The 21,862-nt window shown below is 37.1% G+C and overlaps 1 protein-coding gene across 1 annotated transcript in view; it reads right to left on the reverse strand.

The window, feature by feature from the left end:
* Positions 1–401: 401 nt before the first annotated feature.
* The window catches only part of ZNF277 (zinc finger protein 277), a 141,735-nt gene continuing 120,274 nt past the window's right edge, over positions 402–21,862 (reverse strand). The window contains exons 6-12 of the mRNA XM_012457014.2: positions 21,074–21,184; positions 18,989–19,121; positions 13,024–13,091; positions 11,378–11,474; positions 9,326–9,368; positions 8,168–8,342; positions 402–6,317 (exon numbers count right to left, since the gene is read on the reverse strand). Of these exons, the coding sequence (XP_012312437.2) occupies positions 6,131–6,317; positions 8,168–8,342; positions 9,326–9,368; positions 11,378–11,474; positions 13,024–13,091; positions 18,989–19,121; positions 21,074–21,184 (814 nt within the window). The 3' untranslated portion in view covers positions 402–6,130. The remainder of the gene's footprint in view (positions 6,318–8,167; positions 8,343–9,325; positions 9,369–11,377; positions 11,475–13,023; positions 13,092–18,988; positions 19,122–21,073; positions 21,185–21,862) is intronic.

Consider the following 21,862-nt stretch of genomic DNA (forward strand, 5'->3'; position numbering starts at 1 on the left):
CCCCTTTTTCAACACTCCTCAGGTTTTTTTCTCTTTGTTCATTGGGCTTACCCACTAAGCTCAAGGCCAACCAAGAGTGTGACCATTTCCTTTGCAGGAGATCTATCCGGATAGTGCTGCTCCCACCTTCAGGCTGCTCCCACTGCCCCCACGCGTATGGCAGCTACTCTTTGTGTATTCTCCCAGGACTGGTAGTGAAGAATGTAGCTATTGGTCTCAGAAGGCAATTCATTGATTGAAGTAATCCAGGGCCATGCTGAAACCCAACTGAAAGTTCCCAATTTTATTTTCCATTCCTAATTATGTCTAAACATGTTCAGAATAGTGTATGAGAATAGTGTATAGGTTCTGCAAAGAGATAATGTGGCAATGTAAAGTTGCTTCAATAAAAAACATTCTAGTAAAATATTGATGTTTCAAATTTAATTACAATCTTGACCACTGTAAATCTCTCAGGGGGAAATTAAAGTACAAAGATTGGATTCTCTTGTCTGAGTTAAAGTTAGAAGACATTAGAGTCTAAAATTCATCCTTCTCAATTTCTGATTCTGCTCATTCCGAACTAGAGGGCTTCTTGATGCCGGGATAGCACTGTGGTTCTTCCAGCAGCCTGAAGTGTGTCTCATTAGAATCGCTAGTGTGGCTTTCTTCTGATCTTGGAACTTGAAGTTAAACACCAAGTTTCTGGTATATCTCACTTTTAAGAGTATCATGAAAGCAGTAAACACCAACAAAATTAAACAAAAGAAAATGAATCAATTCCAAGATCTTCAGTAGTAAGACAAAATGATGCTCCCAGAGCCCTGCATTTTCCATAACAGAGACTTAGTGGTATCTTGATTTTGGATTCCCCAGGATGCTGCTCTATCTGCATATTACCTGAAATCCTTGAACTCTGAACTTAAACTTGATTGGGAGGAATCCTCCTGAAGACATTAATATATTTCACCATTCCTGGAGAAAGAATCCAGATATTTCTCTCAGGGTGACATTTGAGACATTTGCATTCTTGCAAAGCTGATTAATAGGCAATGATGGCAAACCCAGTTATGCTGTCTGTTTTGAGTCCTTTCTTTCCCATTCTGTATTTCCCTTGAGCCATCTCTCTTCAACATCCCCTGATCCAGGGAGTTTGCACTCTAGATAATGATGGCATGGTTTCCACACTCTCCTGTGTGCTCACTTCTCAGTTCTTTGCCATAGTGGCTCCTGTTGTTGCCTTGTGCTTTGGAATTGCCTTGGCTTGTGAAGGCTGGCTTCTAAGAATAGTTTCCCATTCATTCCTTCATGTTTCAGCTGGAAAACATCCTCAGCCTATTCCTGAACAAAACCTGCTGTTGATGTTTCTGCAGCTTGAATTCCTAGGTGTATTGGTTGGAATAAAGTTCGGCTATGAATGACAGAAAACCTTAAATAACTGTGGGAAGGTAGAAGCTTATTTCCTTCACACAAGTGTGTATTTCAGCATTCCAGGGCTGTAGAGTCCTCCACAGTATCAGGGATCCAGATTCCTTTGACATTGATATCTCACTATGCATGACTTTGACCTCAATGCCCCATATACAGTTATCTACATCCTAGGCTACAGTAGTAGGAAGGGATGAAAAGCAAAGCAGAGGGTGCTTGTGTCCAGTATCTTAAGGAAGACTCTTGGAAGCTGTCATATGAGACCTCCTGCTTATATCTCATTAGCTGCAATTTGGACACATGAGTACCCTGAGCTGTAAAAGAATGGCAGTTCAGGATAACCGAACCTGGAATGTAGTTTTCATTTTAGGCAGCTTTACACCCAACAACACTTTATTAATTATTGAAGAAAAGGAGGATGGATATTGTGGGCAACTGGACTAGATTAGTTGCACTGGGACCTGGTGAGGACAGACACCTCTGCTGAGCCCTCAGCATACTATCATCCCTTGCTTTCGATCTGTCCAGTTTCCAGTAGTACTTCTTTCTGCTCTTTTTCAGCAGTAGTGGATGTGTCCTGGTGCTTGGTTTCTCTCTAGGCCTTTTAGGGAGGAATAGCTGAATTTGTTACAATATAACTTACTTTTTATGTTGATCCCTTTCCTTCCCTAATGTAAATAGGTTTAATGCTAGTTGTAGTTTCTGATGGTGTCTTTTTTTTTTTTTTAACTTTCACTCTTTTCTGGGCCAGACATGTGCTTATATAACATTTGGTTCTAGGTTTATCTAATGGGGCCTTCAGCTGTGAAAAATAAGTCACTAGGTTTTGGTCTGCCAAAAGCAACCATCGTCCAAAAAAAAAAATCTTGGCCACTCTCACTTTCTTAATAATCTTAACTGGCATGCACTTTCTGATTGGATTAACAGTTAATCTGAGCTTGGATTCCATTTATCACTGTCCTGTCTGGCTTTCTTCTGTTACCTGTCATCTCGTTGCCTTAATTCTTTCTTAATTCTAAAAATTTCTCAGGCATGTTTCCTTTGGGGCACGAGAAGCTCTTGTATTCCTTTCTATAATTATAGTGTCATCTGGAAATTCATCCAATAATTCCTTGAATTGTTTTGCTTTCATCTGGTCTTTCCTCTCAAATTGTCCTGACTTTCATTGTCCCAGTCTTTAAAGAGTAGTTCCCAGTGGTTCTTACCAAGGAGTCTCTACTACGTAGCTTAGAGCTACATAAAGAGTCCTTTGCCAATAGTGGCCTATATTCTTGGTCCCTCTAGGAATCAGTACAGTTCACTGAAATTCTGCTTCCATTCTTGTTAGATTTCTTTGGGTCCAAGTTGCCATTTCTGTCTCCAAATAAACCTGAAAATGTCTAGCCACTTAATCAAACAACTGCTAATATGAATTAAACCCTAAGTACATCTTTTCTCTTTTATGTGTGGATCTGTTCTTCAATTTCATTTTTCCATCTATTTGACTTGTTCTCTATTGACTTTTCCTCCAAAAAAGCTTTCTCCTTCTCAAGTTTAATTATTCTTAGTTTATTGTGTTCTCATTCTTCCATTGCTCCTGTCCTAACGCTGAAGCACACTCTAAAAACATCTTCAGACATTCCTTGATGTCCTGAACAAACCTGATACCTAGAGACAGACTGTTCTAGGCACAGTTTAATTGCCTAGACTAATTGCCCTTTAATCTTTGGTTTTAAAACATTTAACTTAATTGTGTCTTTAACTTAGGTATTTTTTGTTATAATACAGGCTCCTACATCTTTACTTGTTTAGTTTTCAATAAAAGCCTTCCATGGTGTCTGCAGAGTGGGAGGGTTAGAAATCTAGAGCTGTGGTCAGAGTTTATGTAATTTACAAATCCAGTTGAGTTAGGACCACATGGTGGGAGAAGGTTGACTCTTGAGTCTCTGGATAGGCAATATGACTCCAAGATGAGTTTTGGGGCATCACCTGCACAGGCTAGCATTAATAATTGAAAACCAAAGCCTCAGACTCCAGCATTCTGTAGCATACATGCTGCATAAAGAATCCACTGTAGGGCCCCAGGTACAGTGGCTCACTTGAGGTCAGAAGTTCAAGAATAGCCTGGCAACATGGTGAAATCTCATCTCTACTAAAACTACAAAAATTAGCCAGGCATGGTGGGGGTGCCTGCAGTCCCAGCTACTCAGGAGGCTGAGGTGAGAATCTCTTGAGCCTGGGAAGTGGAGGTTGCAGTGAGCCGAGATGGTGCCGTTGAACTCAGGCCTGGGAGATAGAGTGAGACTCCATCTCAAAAAAAAAAGAACCCATTGTAAAGAAAGGTCAGAAAGGCCCTCAGGAGGGTGATTAGGCCATGAGGGCAGCCTTCATGGATGGGATTAATGACCTTATAAAAGTGTTTGTTATAATTTCAATGTTTTGATGTTCCCTCCAAAATTCCTGTTGAAACTTAATTCCTGCTGCAACAGTATTAGAAAGTGGGGCCTTTAGGAGGGTGATCAGGGCAAGAGGGCAGAGCCTTCATCGCTGGGGTTAATGACCTTATAAAAGGGCTGGAGGGAACTAGCTAGGCCTTTTTGTCTTTCCATCCTTTCATCCTATGAGGACACAGCCTTTTTCCCCTCTGGAGAATGCAATATTCAAGGTGTCATCTTGGAGGCAGAGACTGCACCCTCACTGGACACTGAACCAAGACCATGGACCTCCCAGCCTCCAGAACTGTGAGAAAAAAATCTAATTGTTTATAAGTTCCCCCAGTCTCAGGTGTTCTGTTATAGCAGCAGAAATGGACAGAGACAATGGATGACAGTGGAACTTGTTAAACAATATAAAGAAGATACAATCATCTAAATCCAGAAAGTAAGACAAATAATCCAATTGCTTTAACAAATAAGTGGCATTTAAAAAAAAGGGTGAATTGTTAAAGAGTATAAGACCCTTAAGAACCACATCAACCAAACGCAATGCATGGATCTCACTTGGAACCTGATTAAACAAACCAATTGTAAAAAGACATTTTAAAAAACTTTTAATTTTGAAATAATTTCAGACTTTCAGAAAAGTTGCCATAGTACAAGGAATCTCCATATACTTTTTACCTAGATTCCCTAAATGTTAACATCTTGCCATGTTTACTTTACTATTCTCTATATATTCATGTTAGTTTCTTGGAAGTAAATAGCAAACAAAATGTTCCTTTACCTCTAAATACTTCAGTGTATATGAATATTTCCTGAAAACAGACATTCTCATACATAACCACGGTACAGTTATCAAAATTTGGAAATTAAGAATAACATAATATTTACTACAGATCTTATTCTAATTTTGCCAATTATCCTGCTAATGTCTTTTGTAGCAAAGGAAAAACTTTTTTTTTCTTGGTCCAGCATCCAATCCAGGATCATGCTATGCTATCTTTAGCCACCTTTAATCTGAAATAGTTTTTCAGTCTTTGTTTTTTTATGATCTTAAGATTTTTGAAGAGTAAAGGCCAATTATTTTGTAGAATGTCCTTCAAACTTGGATTTTTTTTTTCCTTTTCTTGAGACAGAGTCTTGCTCTGTTGCCCAGGCTGGAGTGCAGTGGCATGACCTTGGCTCACTGCAATCTTTGCCTACTGGGTTGAAGAGATTCTCGTGTTTCAGCCTCCTGAGTAGCTGGGACTATAGGTGCATGACACCATCCTTGGCTAATCTGTGTATTTTTGGTAGAGACAGGGTTTTGCCATGTTGGTCAGGCTGATCTTGAACTCCTGACATCAGGTGATCCGCCCGCTGTGGCTTCCAAAAGTGCTGGGATAACAGGTATGAGCTACCGTGCCCAGCCTCAAACTTGGATTTGGCTGTTTCTTCATTATATACAAGTCATGCATTTTTGGTATAAATCTACAAAAGTGATGTTCTGCCGTCCTCAGTGCATTTTATCAGGAGGCACACAATATTTATGAATAATGAAATGGATAATATTATAAACATACATTTTGAGACAAGTGGGGAAAACTGAAAACAGACAATATTAAGTTAATGTTAATTTTTTTAGGTGTTATAATGGTATTATGGTTATGTTTTCAAAAAAGTATTTATCTGTCAGTGATATACACATTGCAAGGAAAAGTGAAATTAACTGGCCTGGTATCTATTTGTAGGGAGTCTGGCAACGCTAGGCAGAAAGCAGTAATGATAATACAGTCAGCTCTTGATTGTTCTAATATAATGGCCAATTTGCATATTACCCAGGTCTTTGACCATTTCTTCTTTCTTCTGTGGCTTTTCTTTTGGTCACTACATTTACAGCTCTCCCAATATAGTACAAAAAGGATATTCAAATTTTGCAACTTGTTGGATGAAGATCCTTGGAGAGGAGACTGAAACTATTGATTGAAAAAATCAGGTTTATAAATAATCTGAACATTTCATTTCTTTGTAATTGGCATATCCTTCTATGGATAATTATGAGTTTAATGAAATGAGATCACTTAAGATGATCACACAATAAAACTTTGCAGCCAAAATACAAAGTCTTCATCTTATTTTCCTACTTCATTTTTTATGTAGTTCTTAGTAAGTGCATTTTTCTACTTTATTTTTTGAAAACAACAATCATTTTTGAAAAGTTTATTTCATGAAGGACTAATCCTTTGCTGATGTTCAAATTTAAATTATTCTTTCATGTCTGTCTCATAGGAGAAAAACATGAAAAATTGCTTCTGTGGTAGTTTCTTCTAGTTTTTCAAGCACTCTCGTAGTAGCAACTGGTTCAAAATACTGCTTTGTTTCAAAGCATACAGTTTAGATGTATCTTCACTGATGATGGGAACATCTTCATTTTGGTCTTGAGCTGTCAGGTCACTTTCACTGTCAGACAGTGTACACAGGAGAGTGTCATTTTCATAGGTTGGAAAATAATACCTGAAAACAACCACAGATACATAGTATTAAATTACCAAACTAATACACTGTCCAGGCAGCTGAATGTACACATTCAGTATAATTTTGCTAGGTTTCCTTGCCAACAATTTCATAGCATTTTGCAAAGGCTATATTGAAGACAATTTTGCTTTCACTTTGACTTTTACTGGCTGACATCAATCTTACCAAATCCTTGCCTACTGGCCACTTAGCCGCTGCTTGATAATCTATCATGATAAGAAACACACTATCTTCAAAGGCAGCCGACCCCAGCAGTGGGTGGCTCTAGTTGGTGGATATACCTCCTCATATGAAGCTAAAAATGACATCTTTCTCATTTCTACTCAAAGAAATGAGAAAGATGTCATTTCTAGTTCTTCCTTGTAAGTTAACGAAGTTTAAATATAGTGATTTTTTCAAAAACAAATTCTTAATACTCGAGAACAGTAAGTTCTCCCTTGTGTTTTGTTTTCCAGCCTAATCATTACTCGTTCCTTCTTTCTAGGTAATCACAAAAGAAAAGATTTATGGACTATAAAGTTTGTTATTCTGGTTCCTTCTTGGAACACCCTTTGGAGTTACTTTTGGAATCCTACTAAGGATTTTAATTTATATAAGGATTATAAGAACAGGGTACCCTCACAAGTATAGGATTTTCTGAAGGAGAAAAACTAGAACATTCTGGTTAAAGTTCTGGGGGACCTGACTTAACAGTCTTTAAGAATAGAAGGGGCCGGGCGCGGTGGCTCAAGCCTGTAATCCCAGCACTTTGGGAGGCCGAGGCGGGTGGATCACGAGGTCGAGAGATCGAGACCATCCTGGTCAACATTGTGAAACCCCGTCTCTACTAATACAAAAAAATTAGCTGGGCATGGTGGCGCGTGCCTGTAATCCCAGCTACTCAGGAGGCTGAGGCAGGAGAATTGCCTGAACCCAGGAGGCGGAGGTTGCGGTGAGCCGAGGTCGCGCCATTGCACTCCAGCCTGGGTAACAAGAGCGAAACTCCGTCTCAAAAAAAAAAAAAAAAAAAAAGAATAGAAGGAGCTCTGGGCAGCTAGAAACCCACAGCCTCTCATAGGAGCCCTCAACTGAGGTTATACAGAATGATGTGAGAACCAGTCCAGAAGGTTCTGGCAAAGGATACTTGGGAACCAGTCCAGAAGGTTCTGGCAAAGGTAGATACTTGGGGATCCAACAACAAATGACCAGCTGCTGAACATTTTTAAAGTGCCAGTATACAAAATATATACCAAAAGTCCTAGCAGTGTGCAAACTCTGACATGGTAATTTTATTTCTAGGAGCTCAGTTTAATGAAATAATTAGATAAGTGTGGTAAAATTTAGACATATAGATATTCTCTGTATCATTATTGATACTTACATTATTTATACTTTACTTATATAGGTTGTAAGTATAACCTATTTCTAGGGAGTCTGGCAACCCTAATACTTATAGCCTAGGTACCTAACAGATCAGATTATATCCATACAATGGGATATTTGGCAACCATTAGAAAGGATACAACAGATGGATACTGGCTATAGAAAAATATTTACCATATTTTGTTAACAAAATATAATTTAAAAATCTGTATCTACTTCACCTCTCTACACATGTATCTATCTCCACACCACAAATACTGATAAATACTTGGTTTCATTTGCAAGAGGGGAATTATTTTAAAAATAAGCATTTTGAAGATTTTTATGTTTTTCCCCACACTATACTGATGTATACTTTTTATAATAAATATGTATTCCTTTTTTCTGTAAGTTTAAAGATATTAAATTAAGGGACAACATAAAAGAGTTGGAGCAAAGAAGTGCACATGTGGTTTTGCAGTACGTACTCCAGTTGATCCCACGTCTTTCTATCAGGGAGAAGTGAAGTGTGTTTAGTTTCTTCCATGTGAGTTCTTAAGTCTGCTTTGGATTTGAACTTCACATGGCAGCCATAACATCTGCACTGGTGAACTTGCCTCCGAATAAAATTGACCAGTTTCACTTGCTGATAGAAATTTAATCCTGAAAACGACAGAATACAGAATCATCAGACAACTGCTCAGACCCATTCTTTGCACTGTTATAATTTCTTAAAGGAGCCACTTATCTTTATTAACCAACCTAAAGAGGTAGTGCAATTATAAATCATAACATATATCAAATAATAACAGCCCATACTTACATAGGGCTTATGGGCTAGGCACTATTCTAATCATTTTCTATGTATTAATATATTTAATCTTCACAAAACCCTATCAGATAGGTAGTATCATACCTATATTACATATTAGAAAATTGCCTAAGGTCATAGAAATAGCTGTCAGCAGCAAAGCCCATGTTCTTGACTACTAGGCTAATTATATATACTATGTATATACATGTCTATAAAAGCAGCAAAGTAACACATCCAATGACCTAGGAGAGCAGTGACTGAGCTGAGATGTGACAAGTGAGCTTTTTACTATCTTAGATCTATTGGCAAGTCAGTACTTTATTCATGTCTTAATGCCCCAAATCCTTCTATTATTGTGATACTGAGAATGATACAACTGGGTACACCTATAACAAACAATCCTAGCTATACTGCCCAACAGTGCAGTAGGTGTTTAGCCTATTATTCACTCCTCATAACATTTTTTCTGACCTAAGGCCCAATATCATATAGCCAGTAAGTGCTGGAGCTGGAATCTGAACTCTAGTTTGACATAAAAATCCATATACTACTAGCCCCCTCCAATTTATAATATATTATTAACCACTAACTTATATTTCATATGAAGCACTCATATATGTAGGAAGAAGAAGGAGTATATGAAATCAAAAACCATATTTGACTATTACGGTTGAGCATCACTGCTTCACAGAGCGTTCTGTCAAGACTACCTATAGAGAGACATATTTTGGTGGTACACTCTCCTATCATAGCTACAGAACATAGGCATAGTTTACAGGTTGGTTTATAAAAAGTGAAGCATCACAGAAAAAAACTTCTGAATCAAACTTACCAAGTTCTGACTTTATTTTGAGAAGATCAAATTTGTGTGCATCCTAAAAAAAGGAATGAGTACATCTGTAAGCATATGAATTATTTAATCTTTCAGGCTGAAGTTATAAACAGCTTATTCACAGGAGTTCGAGTAGTTTAGAAACTCAGTCTGAGTTTGGCGTCTTCTGCTTTGGAAGTCTTCTAACTACTTCCTTCCATACCCAACTTCTTTTTAAAGCATAGTCCAAACAAGTCATGTCAATCAGTTAAAATATTATAATTAGGTCGGGTGTGGTGGCTTATGCCCATAATCCCAGCATTTTGGGAGACCGAGGCAGGCAGATTACCTGAGGCCAGGAGTTCAAGACCAGCCTGGCCAACATGACAAAACCTCGTCTCTACTAAAAACACAAAAATTAGCCAGGGATGGTGGCGGGTGCCTATAATCCCAGCTACTCAGAAGATGGAGGCACGAGAATCGCTCGAACCCAGCAGGCAGTTTGCAGTGAGCTGAAATCATGCCACTGCACTCCTGCGGGGGTGACACAGTGAGACTCCATCTCAAACAACAACATTGTAATTGCTCATAGTTTATATCTATAGTTTTTACAATTTACAATGTATGCATTTTTGCAGCCTTTTAAAAATGTAGAAGTCTATGTATGCATTCTGCGGTGGGATAAAAGTATAGGTAAGATACGTTCTATTGTACTATGCTTTTGGACTAGAATTGTGGATATAGGTACGTTGCCCCACAAGCAGAGAGGTAATTTTTACAAATTCTGCTTTTCATTTTTTGCTGTCAAATACTCTGTTTAAACCCGAAAGTTTCTCTTCAGTCACGCCTTCCCATACATCATACTTACTTTTGATTTTCACAATGCAGACTTATTTTTTTGCTTGTTTGACACCTGCAATTGTCTCTCTGTGTAAATGTTTTAACCTACAATCTCACAGAGGATAAAGGTCATTTAACTCAATGGGATGGCATTTAGTGTAGCACCATATGCAGGATGATTAGGAATTTGTGATATGTTATCACTGAAAGTGACCAAGCAGAGGTTAAGGACACCTGTCAAGGATGCTGAGAAGGTAATCCCTACATAGGACAGGCATACTAAGGCTACTTTCAATACAAAGACATTAAGATATTATGAATTAAATCTAACACAGGAAATTATACACATATGCTAGTGGGAACCTGTTTCAGAGAAACTAAAATCGGGGTAAATGCTTATGTTCTTTTGAGCACTTTCTAGGTCCTTATTGTACTCAACTAAGAACAGTATTTTTGAATGAGGATGAGGTGAAAATGAATGAAAGTGGAGAATACAGTCCACTATGGGCAGAGGTGGCTGCAGGAAGAAGAGGGAGAGATATCAGAATTGTCCAGTAATATTTTTCTCTTATAATCACCCCTCTGCCCATAAGCTGCAATATTGTCATGAATCATTAGATGTTCCCGTTCCCTATCGCCCTTGTCGTAGCTAAGGATCAGATGTGTAGTGTGTGTGTCCTCTCTCAGGTCTGCTGGGGTGAAAAAGGTCTAGAACTGCTAGCTCCAAGCTTCACTATAACATAGAAATGGCATCCAGAAGGGAAAGTGCACACTAGAAAGTTCCCTATTTTCTTCTTTCCAAATCCTGGTACCTGAAGGAACTGTAGGATCATGCCCTAGACCCTCTCTACCCACCCTCCTTTTTCCCATTCCTCCAGGGGCTTTGTAAATGGCAATGTTCTCCCTTTTTATTCTCCTATTCACCAGCACAAGAAGCACTGGAAAAAAGACTCAGAACCTGTTCCACCTTCTGAGCTAGAATGATCTTGTAAGCATCTCAAAGGTGAGATGGCATCAGTGGTCTGAGAAATCTCACACTAACAGCTCACTCAGGTCGAGTCAACTGTACCAACTAAATTGCCCTGAGCTGTGGTTCTCCCTGACAGCCCTGGCCTGTCTCTTCTGTTTGGAATAATGATTGAGAAACTAAAATATAAGCAGATGAGGGTACAACAATTACCAACTTTCTCCTGTCAGAATAAAACAAAATTCAAATAAATACAGGTATCTTACCTCCATGTGGACATACAATTTCTCAATTGTTTCTGCTTGCTTTTCACAAAATAAGCAGACAGCAGAGGCAGGGTGTTCTTCCCAGTCAGACCAGTCACTGGATTAAAAAAGAAAAGACAAAATATGGAGGTTCCCTTCATTAAGAGAATATACTACACAGTGACTTGGTATTACTGTCTCCCTCCTAAGAAACCCTGCCAATCTCTTTCAACTCTGACATTTTGGTAAAGACTGTCACATCATATTATGAATCTCTGATATAGCTTTTGAAATTCAAAGCAGCACCATGAAATTAATATAAATAGTGAACAGGTGCCACTCCATTTTCTCCTATTTGTCATTCTTCTGGATAGCTATCTCAGTCTAGAGTCAGAGGAATGTTGTCGTGAGACAATGAAGTTTAATTTGCAAAGGAGACATATCAGAAAATGCGATGCCCTCTCTCATTAACCACAGCCACTGAGTGCACACGCTGTGAGGTGTGATGCTGGGAATGTGTTTCTGCATGACAAATAGTGTATTTCAAAAAGGCAACCCATGTCTCTTTTATGAGGGAAATACTGATCATTTTAAATTGGGCAAGCGTTAAATCTGGTGGAGATAGGGTACTCAAAACAGATACAGGATCCCTTTTACCACTTTCCCTGCTCCTTGCATTTACTTTTTGAAATACTGTCAACTTCTTATCATTCCCAAATCACAAAAACTGACAGTAGGGAAGGGCTGTGGAGATTAGGAACACCCATGCAAACTCAGATGAGAGAATTTCTCATGGCAAGCTCAGAAACGAACACTGATAAGACTCTCAAGATCGACCTAACCCAATTCACATAGAAGCTTCCCTATTAGAAAACAGGAAACATTTTTCTTAATCCTATCCATCTAGGAGGGAGTCGCCATTCCTGGCCCAGGTCATGACTTACTATTTATAACCTTTTATGTCATTAAAACTTCAACATTCACCCATTAAATATTCCAACTAGTATGTCTTAATGGGAAAGATGTTTTCATTTCAGTCTGGAAGACTGTGTGATTCTCTGTGCATCAAGAAAATTCAACAAATGGCAGCTCTCTACCTTTGGGTTTTACTTCACTATTAAAATAATAATAATTCAAAATCCTGAAGAGAAAAAAGGCCAAAAAGCTTTGACTGAAAAGAAGATGAAAAATAAGGAATCATTTTAGGTTGAAAAGAACATTTCTCAAGCTTATAATTCCAAGTAAAGAAGCTGAGAATGTTTAAAGTTAGTCATCAATGGCCTGAACACAGAACAGGATTAACTTCAATGCAGTTATATTCTCTATTCCAATGACAGCAACACGGAGAGGTCAAAGATCATATCACTTCAAAGTCTAAGCACCAACTCAGCATGCAAAGCACTTCAGAATATATTTTTCTCTGAATTACACATTATTTGTGTGTTCAATTAATAGCTTTAATTTAATTGGAATAACAATGTCTTGAGGAATTTTTATGTCAAAGTTATTTCAAATTCAAGTTTTTGCCACATTACATGAAGGGATGCATGGCTCAGAGAAGATATTTTTTCTTTTTATGTTCGCTCTTCATAATTTAAACCAAACTAAAGCATTGTCTTCTTACTCGTGAAATATTGCAATTAATTAGCAGCAATAACAAGTCTTACTCTTCCTGATGGTCCAGCAACTCCCGATCATCTTCCAACTGAACTTCTTCCCACGATTTTCCAAGTTCCTTTGTAGGAAGAACAATAGGATGAGAGAGATTGGGGGAAAGAGAAGGGAGAGAGTAAGTAGAAGTGTGAAAAAAATCAAAGCCAAAAAATAAACAAAGACCACCTATGTTCAAATGGTTTAAAAACAGTACAAATAGGATATACAGACAGTCACCAACTTATAATGGTTTGATTCAACAATGTTTTTGACTTAATGACAGTGCAAAAGCAATACAAACTTGAAACCTTAATAAGGTAATTTTTTGGAGAAACAGCAATATCCTTTCAATCAAGTTATTTTCTCTTAAATTTCAACCAGTGTTTCTCAACCCTGAATGTGTATTAGAATCTCTGGGATTCTAATGGCCTTTGTTCATTGTTATATTTCCAGAGACTGGCATACAGTAGGTACTATTATTATAAATTATTTTTTGAGTTGAATTAGAAAGTTGAATTCAACTCGTTAGAACTAAAAAAAAAAAAAAAAGATACATTTGAGGTCAATTGAGATTCTGCCTCAAAAGGTTTTTTTAAGGTGATTAAATGAGTGAGTTACTGTCTATAAAGAAATAGTACTAGGCTTGAGTAGGTGCTTTAGTACCTATTCAAATCTCTTTTATCCCCTACCAAAAGTGGAAAAGTTCCACTTTTCTGGGGCTATGTCTGGCAAGCCTAGTCATAGTGTTAGCAAAACTTTATGGAGTGATGAGTAGGAACGATTTATTTTGGCCCAGCCATTTCTTGTTTCCCTTGGGCCATTTCTTCCTCTCTTCTTGCCCTGTCTTCTTCCCAGTCTTCCCATTGTGCCATGCAAAAGCAGACAGTGTTGCAATGAGAGACGCAGGAACACTAATGGATATGTTTTTAAGCAGCAAAACTATGGTTAGGATCAAGCCCACCTGACATGCTACAAGCACAGATAGCTTTGTTGGTCAATATCCTTCTTTTGGGAAAAAACAACCAAAATTCACTCAATTATGAATCTTCTTTCCTCCAAATAAAGGTATTCATTTAGCTAAAAACAAAGAACTATGAGTGCCACTATGATTCAGGGGGAGAAAGAAAATCCATTATTCATCAACTTAATGAGAGGTTTTGAAGCTGTCATTGTCTTATCAGCTAAATGATGCATACATTTATATACACAGAGATCTATCATAATGTCATTAGAGATGGTTATAATGTACTCTATAATGTACTTCCCAGAGTCATCATGAAGTGTCTGAACCTCATTACAGAACACCAAAAACAGCCTCAACACTGCCGACAGGATGCTTATTAGAAAGTTTGGCAATGAATTAAATCTTTCATGCCTTACTTGGTTTTTCTGTACTTGGACTTAAGCTCATGCTTTTATTGCTGCAAGCTATTATTGAAGTATGGGCCTTCTGTGATTTGATCATTCTGAATGATAAGGACAAATGTTGCTTATCAATGAATATTTTGAGCCAAAAGTAACAAAAATTATCTTCCACTGTTAAACTTCTAAACTTGAAGCATTATTCCTCAGTGTTCAGTACAATATGTAGAGATTTATCTAGGCCATTCAGCATTAACCACTCATCCCACTTGAGAGGAAAATGAATGCCCATGTTTATTAGTATATTAGGAAATAAGCAATTTGCACGTGACAGTGGCCTAGTTTCCTAGAGTGCTCTGCTTTGGTACAGTTAAAGATATGACTTATTATAAAAACAAGTCCAAAAAAAAAAGCACATAACTCTCTAATTAAGACACTGTGCCTGCTAATGAGTCATGTCGGGAAAGCAAAGAATGTAAAAAAACAAAGTTTGGAAGGCATATGAGTAAAGATGTTCAAACACCCCCTCAAATCCCTGCATCAGATGGTACATGAACAATGAGAGGGTGGAAAAAAACATGGAAAAAAAAAGATCTCCTTTACCCATCACACGTCTGCTTAATACATACTCACTTTACATGTGCTTACATAAAACTCCATCAAAAACAGAAAAAGTGTTTGAAGTGTAAATAATTTCACTAGAGAGAACTATAAAAAACTATGAAAAATCAGTTAAAAGCCTACTTTTTTTTATAAGTGGCTTTGTGTACTTTAAGAATAAAAAGATTTAAATCAAAGAATGATAAAAATCATGGTGAAACCAATTCCCTTTAGGAAAACTCAGGGTTTGAAACATGAGCATCGTAGGAATGTGTAGCTGAAGCCTCGATGATGTTAAGCAGTCTGTTGCTCTCTAAGGCAGTGTTCTCTGAATGTGAAACTAACTGGCACCTTGTCCCCGACCCATCCTCACTACCTGCTGAACTATTTTGTTTGTGAGAAAACCAAGCAAGAATTTGAAGTAGACAATTCAGACTATGCAAAAGACTTAATGTTTTTGTAAGTCTGTTATTATTCAGAAACTGATATAAATTATTAAGCACAGAAATTATCTCAGCTAAGAAGGAAAGTGGAACTTGTCAATTTGCTGAGCTCAGAAAGCCAAAAGCAGCCTCTCTGTCCATTGGCTTTCCTACTTCTGCTGCCTATTAGAGTGTATTCTGCCACGGATATCCTGGATGCCCCCATCACTGCTGTGCTGGCAGAGTCTATGGCGTTTGAAGGGGAGGTGAGGATCTCTGTGTGTGAATGACTCGACTGCACATATCTGCTACAGGAGAGGTCAAATGCTGACTTTCTATATACCATTACAAAGGGTTCAAACTACCATGCTTACACGGTGGTTGTCCATACCAACTTCCGAACTCTTTGAAAATAGTGACTCAAATCGGCCTTTCTATCTACGGTATTTTTTCTTTCTCTTTTAGCATCTGGTACCTGGAAGGGACTCAAATGTAGGTAGAATATATGATGTCAATAAAATAGATGTATAAACACTGACTACTAATAACAATTCTATCTTTCGCCCACACTCATGTCAGCCTTTTCTCGCAGAGGGATAACAAGAAAATATCTTTCTTCTTTTTTTTTAAATAATATATTGTCATTATTCATTGCTTAAGTAAAATTTTAGAATTTATTCTTATTATTTAATATTCATGTTCTTCATATTAAATATTATTCTTTAATGAGGTCTGAAATAATACTAAAATGACACTGAGAAGACACTGGCCTTTATTTTTGTCTAACTATACTCTGTTAGTATTTGGAACAGTTTTTTACACAGTCATTCTATATATAATTATGCTTTTAATTTATAACAATATTCCTTCAACTATTCCTAGAATGTTATTAAGGCTGGTAGCTCTGGTAAGCACCTCTCTAGTTTAGGGCATGTATATACCTTCAGTGAAGCCAATAGGCTTCTTCACTCCTTTTCAAAGGTGTTTACATCATTTTAATAATGCTAAAGCATCATAACACATTTTAGGTTTTGTTTTTTGTTAAACATTCTTACAGTTTTTGATTATTTACCTCAGCAGGAAATTCCACATAGGAATAGGGAATAAAAATAGGGAATAGGAATAGGAATTGGAATCAGCCTAGGAAGACTAAGATTATGGAGGACAGCCTTAAAGTGCTGATTAAAGTCAGCTTTACTTTGACTTTAGCTCACTTTTTAGTTTATTACAAAACAGAACAGGCAAGGGTGGGTGAATAGATCATTATGAACTGATAATCAGTACCTGACCAAAATACCCACCCCAAAGCATAAGATATAGGTACTAGTATTGTCTCAATAGTAAAAATGAAAGAGACTGATACAGAGGATAAGTAACTTGTCCTAGCTCTATGACCTTCGAAAACTTACTCAACTTCTCTGTGCCCCAGTCTCCTTATCTATAAGAGGCTTAATGATAATACCTGTGTCATAGAAATGTAACTTAAATTCAATAACTTAATATAAACACCTAGGATAGTGCCTGCAGATAGGTATTCAAATAGTTGCTATTTAAAAAAAAAAGAGGACTTCTATTGATAAGACTCTAAAGTTGTAATTTAATTTTCATTTTATATGTTATTAAAGTCCTTATTTTCTCTTGAAACACTTCTCTTAATCTGTGATCCACACCACATCAAATCTGTGCCCTGTGTGAATGGTACAATCTAGCATGCTCCTCTAGAGATGGCTGGCCTTGGCAGATGATTTCAGTTTTGACAGCTACCCTACTTGATGCCCAGGAAATGAAGGATCATACCTTTCTAAAAGTGCTGGCAGAATAAGAGTGAGCAAATCCTTTGAAGTCTCCTCTAAAAGGTAAAAACCTCCAGTTATATAATGTTCCACTAGTCTCAAGCTCTTGAATATTAGTTTTAAAAGAGCCACAGAAGGAAGAACTATTGAATTGCTCCCATAGCTTGCTGCTGTAGCTGAATATTTCTTAGAGCTAGCACTGAAGTCCACTCCCTATTAGATTGGGCTGGGTCCTGAAGCAGCATTTGCTCTAGGAAGTAACGACCAAGTGATTTCAAGAAAAGATTGAAGGGCTCAGAGGGTACATTTGCCTTTAGCAGGTTGTAAAACATTTGTAGAAAACCATGGCAACCTCTTAGAGTCAATCTTCAAACACATGTTAAACTTGCTTCTCAAGGGGAATTTTATTTTAACCACTACAAGGATTAGTTAGAACAGACAAAATTCCACCCTAAAGCAGAGATTTCCAAAATAATTCAGGATATGCTTGTATCTATCCAACAGATAAAAAGCCTGATTATAATCAATTAGTCTTTTGTGACCAGTGGGTTTAGGTTTTAATTCATTTACATTGAGAGGAAAAAAAAATTTCCACTTGCTTCAGAAAAATGCCCATTCAAAACAGAACTCTCCATTTTTCTTCTAATTCCTTTGGAGAGTTACTTAACTGTGTCTTTTATATGAGTAGTTTCCCTTCTTTGTCATATATATTTTTAAAAAATCAGTAGATTGAAGGCAGGCCCAGTAAGACTCCCCAGTCATTGTGGTCTATCAAAAATCCCCTCCTATATTTCCAAATGCCTCTCCTCCATCTCCCACTGTCTCCATCTGAATGCTTTTTCTTGAAATCTACAGAGTCCAGCAAATGGCATTGAGTTTTCTGGGCAAGGAGAACTTTCAATGCATTTAAAATCCTTGGCATGGTAACCTGGTTAGTCTACCCTACAAGCCAAACAAACAAAAATCTCCTTCCATAGTAAAATGGTTTGGGTTTCTTGAAACTTCCCTTAAAAGAAAGCTGACTGCAGAGAATGATGAAGATACACACTTTTGTAGGGGTGAAAGGGAAAGAGCAAAGAGATTGTTTTTAAAGAATTATTTTGCAGAGCACCTACCATATCCAGTACTCAACAGTTTTTTTTTTTTTGAGTAGCATATAGAAGTCTCTCTGGCCAAGTGCGGTGGCTCACACCTATAATCCCAGCACTTTGGGAGGCCAAGGTGGGCGGGTCACCAGAGGTCAGGAGTTCGAGACCAGTCTGGCCAACATGGCGAAACACTGTTTCTACTAAAAATATAAAAATTAGCTAGGTGTGGTGGTGTTCACCTGTAATCCCAGCTACTGGGGAGGCTGAGGCAGGAGAATTGCTTGATCCCAGGAGGCAGAGTTTGTAGTAAGCCGAGATCGTGCCACTGCACTTCAGCCTGGGCAACAGAGCTAGACTCTGTATCAAGAAAAACAGAAAAAAAAAAAAAAAAAAAAAAAAAGGAGTCTCTGGCCCCAGGTTAAAAGGTATTGCATAAATGAGGGTATTCAAATGCTGTATTTTGGGGGGGGGGTCAAGATGACTATGAGTTGTAGAGATATGACATTTTTACTGCATAAACACTGTCAAATAAAAGACAAATCAAATGAAATGTTTTGTACTCTAACCATTTTAAAGCTAATCACCACTTGAATGTATCCCTCAATTACATTTTGACCTTTGCATTAATTGCTTATTCAAATATTAGTTGGTCCTTAGAAAGATTCTGTTTGCAGTACTGCAATCAAGTTTTAAATTGTGAAATGAAAGCCTTACCAAATAATTGATGACATAAAATCGATCATATTCTCTGTTTTTAGGATTAATCTTACGATGCTGTTTTTTCCTCATGTGATCTTTAAGTGTATTTTTGTCCCTGAAGGTCTTCTCACAGTACAAGCACTGCAAACTAAAAGAAATACACAAACACTGATAAACAAATCTCTTGTATAGTTGCTGCAATAATCCTTTATTATTATTGAGTTTCGTATTTATTCAGTTTAGGTCACACAGAATCTTTAAATGGGATATACCATCCTTGTCAGAATCCCCCCTCACTTTACTCATTTGGCTTTGTAGAGTGCATACTATGGTGTATTTTGTAGTTAGCTAAGTTGGCCAACCTGGCTATTTAGTTACGACTGTGACAAAGATAGGTAATATCCAAAAATTGTTTTGGTTCTTCACTAACTGAATTACCTATTCTAAAATAAGTATGTAGGTATGTTCTTCAAATAATTATAATGACTCGCACTTATTGCACCCATTGTATATAATAATTCATACATGGTTAGGGATATCTTGTGAGCTGATTTGCAGGGTTTAATTCCTTGCTCCAGTGCCAGCTAGATGTGGGACTTGGTAAAGTTACTTGCCTTCTCTGTTGCCATTTTCTGATTTCTAAACTGAAGATAATACCAACATTTTAGAGATTTTTAAATGAAAATTTCATATATATATATATATATTTATTTATTGAGCACTTACTATGCATGATGAACTGTGCTAGGTATTGATTCATGTATGTGAATAAGATAAATAGTAGCTGTTACCACCATATAATCCTCATATACCTTCTGCTTGAATATTTCCACTGACTGGGCATTCATTACCTAACGAAGCAGTGGTTACTAGTTTTGAGCAGATTATTAACAAAATGTCTTCCTCATACTAAGCCTGACAATTGATACGACATGTATTAAAACTGCTACTCAGCAAAAAGTAGAGTTCTACTTTGTGGAGCCACATGGAGTCTAGTGTCTTTTACATGGGAAATTCTCAAATGGTTGCAATCTGTTATTGTTTCAATTTTGAATTTGTTCTTATCGCTACTAAATACCTTTTCATCAATTTCATATGCCAAAGGATATTCCAGGGTATAAGAATACCCTTTTGTAGTATATTCTTTTATAGTAGAAAATTTATGAATGATAAGCGGATTATAGATATTCATTATTGCTAATCTTGCTAGAAGACACATCTAGTCTTATTTTATAAATAGTCATTTAACAAAAGGGTGAAGGGACTCAATTTAACATAGTGTTGATATCAGAATTTAAGAATTTTTTATAATTAATCTGTATCACTTGCTATGTCTTTTCTTTTAATGTTGTTGCTCTAAATGTTGTGGGTTGAGGCATCACATTTGTTAGTATTTTACTTAAAAAAAAATGGGGTTCTCAGAGAAGAAATCTGGGGCCCTTACCTAGAAAGAAAAGGGGATATATTTTTGAAAGTCATTTTGTTGACCTAAAGAATTTTCTTTCTTTTTCAACAGGCTAAGCTCTAGATATGGTTGCCAAGGTTGCTAGAATATGATCTTGAGGAAATAGAGTATTATATTATATACAAATGTGAATGAAAACCAAAAGGCAGAAGAATACAAACAGTATGCTATGTTTCACACAAAATTAAATACTCTACCATCATTTGACAGTATATTTACCTTATTAAATATATAGACAAGTTACAGTGAAAAGTAAAGGAATTGCAATTCCAAAATTAAGAATAGTGGTTCCTGGGGAAATCTAACAAGGAAAGGCACACAGGGAGATTCCAAGGAATTAACAATGTTCTATTTCATAGACTAGATAGTGAGTATATTCTTCATATCCTATATGGCATATGCTGTATGATATGTATATTGTTTGGTGTACATGACATAGTATATTTGAAAAATTTAAAAAACACAAAAGGGCAATATGATTTAGACAAAATAAGGACTGTCGTACAAAATGTGAACTCCTCAAAAATGGGAAATTCCCACTTCTTTAATTACTCTGACTATTAAATTTTAAAAAATTAACAACAGAGTCCAAGATTAAAATAGCTTTAGGTAGTGTTTCATAAATCAGTACCTACTTGTCAAGCTTTTTCTGTAATGTACACAAAAATTCATTGCAGTTTACAATGTTGTCAGGCAATCCAATGTTGAAAGCATGTTCTCTGGCCATGTGGTTCAAAAGAACAGATCTAGGAAGAAATTTGAGCAATTAGGATTATTCACAAATCATCTAAGAACACATCTGGGTTGATAGCATTCACATAATAAAAACACTAATTAGAGGTATAAGCAAGTACTAAACACTAACACAAACATTTTAGCTATTAAAGAGTGACATTATAAAGTATGTAAGTATACACAGTCACATTAGTTCTGTAAAGGGATGTCAAAGTTTGTTCTACTATCTATTGCTTGGCTACGCTCCATAGAAGAATCAGGTTCTGTCCTTTAAACCAGGAGTATCGGTCCATGGCCTGTTAGGAACCAGGCTGCACAGAAAGCGGTGAGAAATGGGCAAGTGAGCATTACCACCTGCGCTCTGCCTCAGGTCAGTGGTGGCATTAGATTCTCATAGGAATACAAACCCTGTTGTAAACTGTGCATGAGAGGGATCTAGGTTGTGCACTCCTTATGAAAATCTAATGCCTGATGATCTGAGGTAAAATACTTACATTCTGAAACTTGTCCCTGGTGCCCAAAAGGTTGGGGATCACTGCTTTAAACTATTAAATTAATTGTTTCTTTTACTTTTCCAACTCATCATGGAGAAGAGTAAGAAGCAACTGCCTAACAGAAATATGACCTGCTATGACCTAAGATCACAGGCATTTAGCCAGTGTATCACTCAACAATGACCTGGAACCCAC

The sequence above is a fragment of the Aotus nancymaae genome, unplaced genomic scaffold (genome assembly GCF_030222135.1).
Source record: "Aotus nancymaae isolate 86718 unplaced genomic scaffold, 86718_ANA_hifiasm-v0.15.2.pri h1tg000002l, whole genome shotgun sequence".
In the NCBI taxonomy this organism is placed as follows: domain Eukaryota; kingdom Metazoa; phylum Chordata; class Mammalia; order Primates; family Aotidae; genus Aotus; species Aotus nancymaae.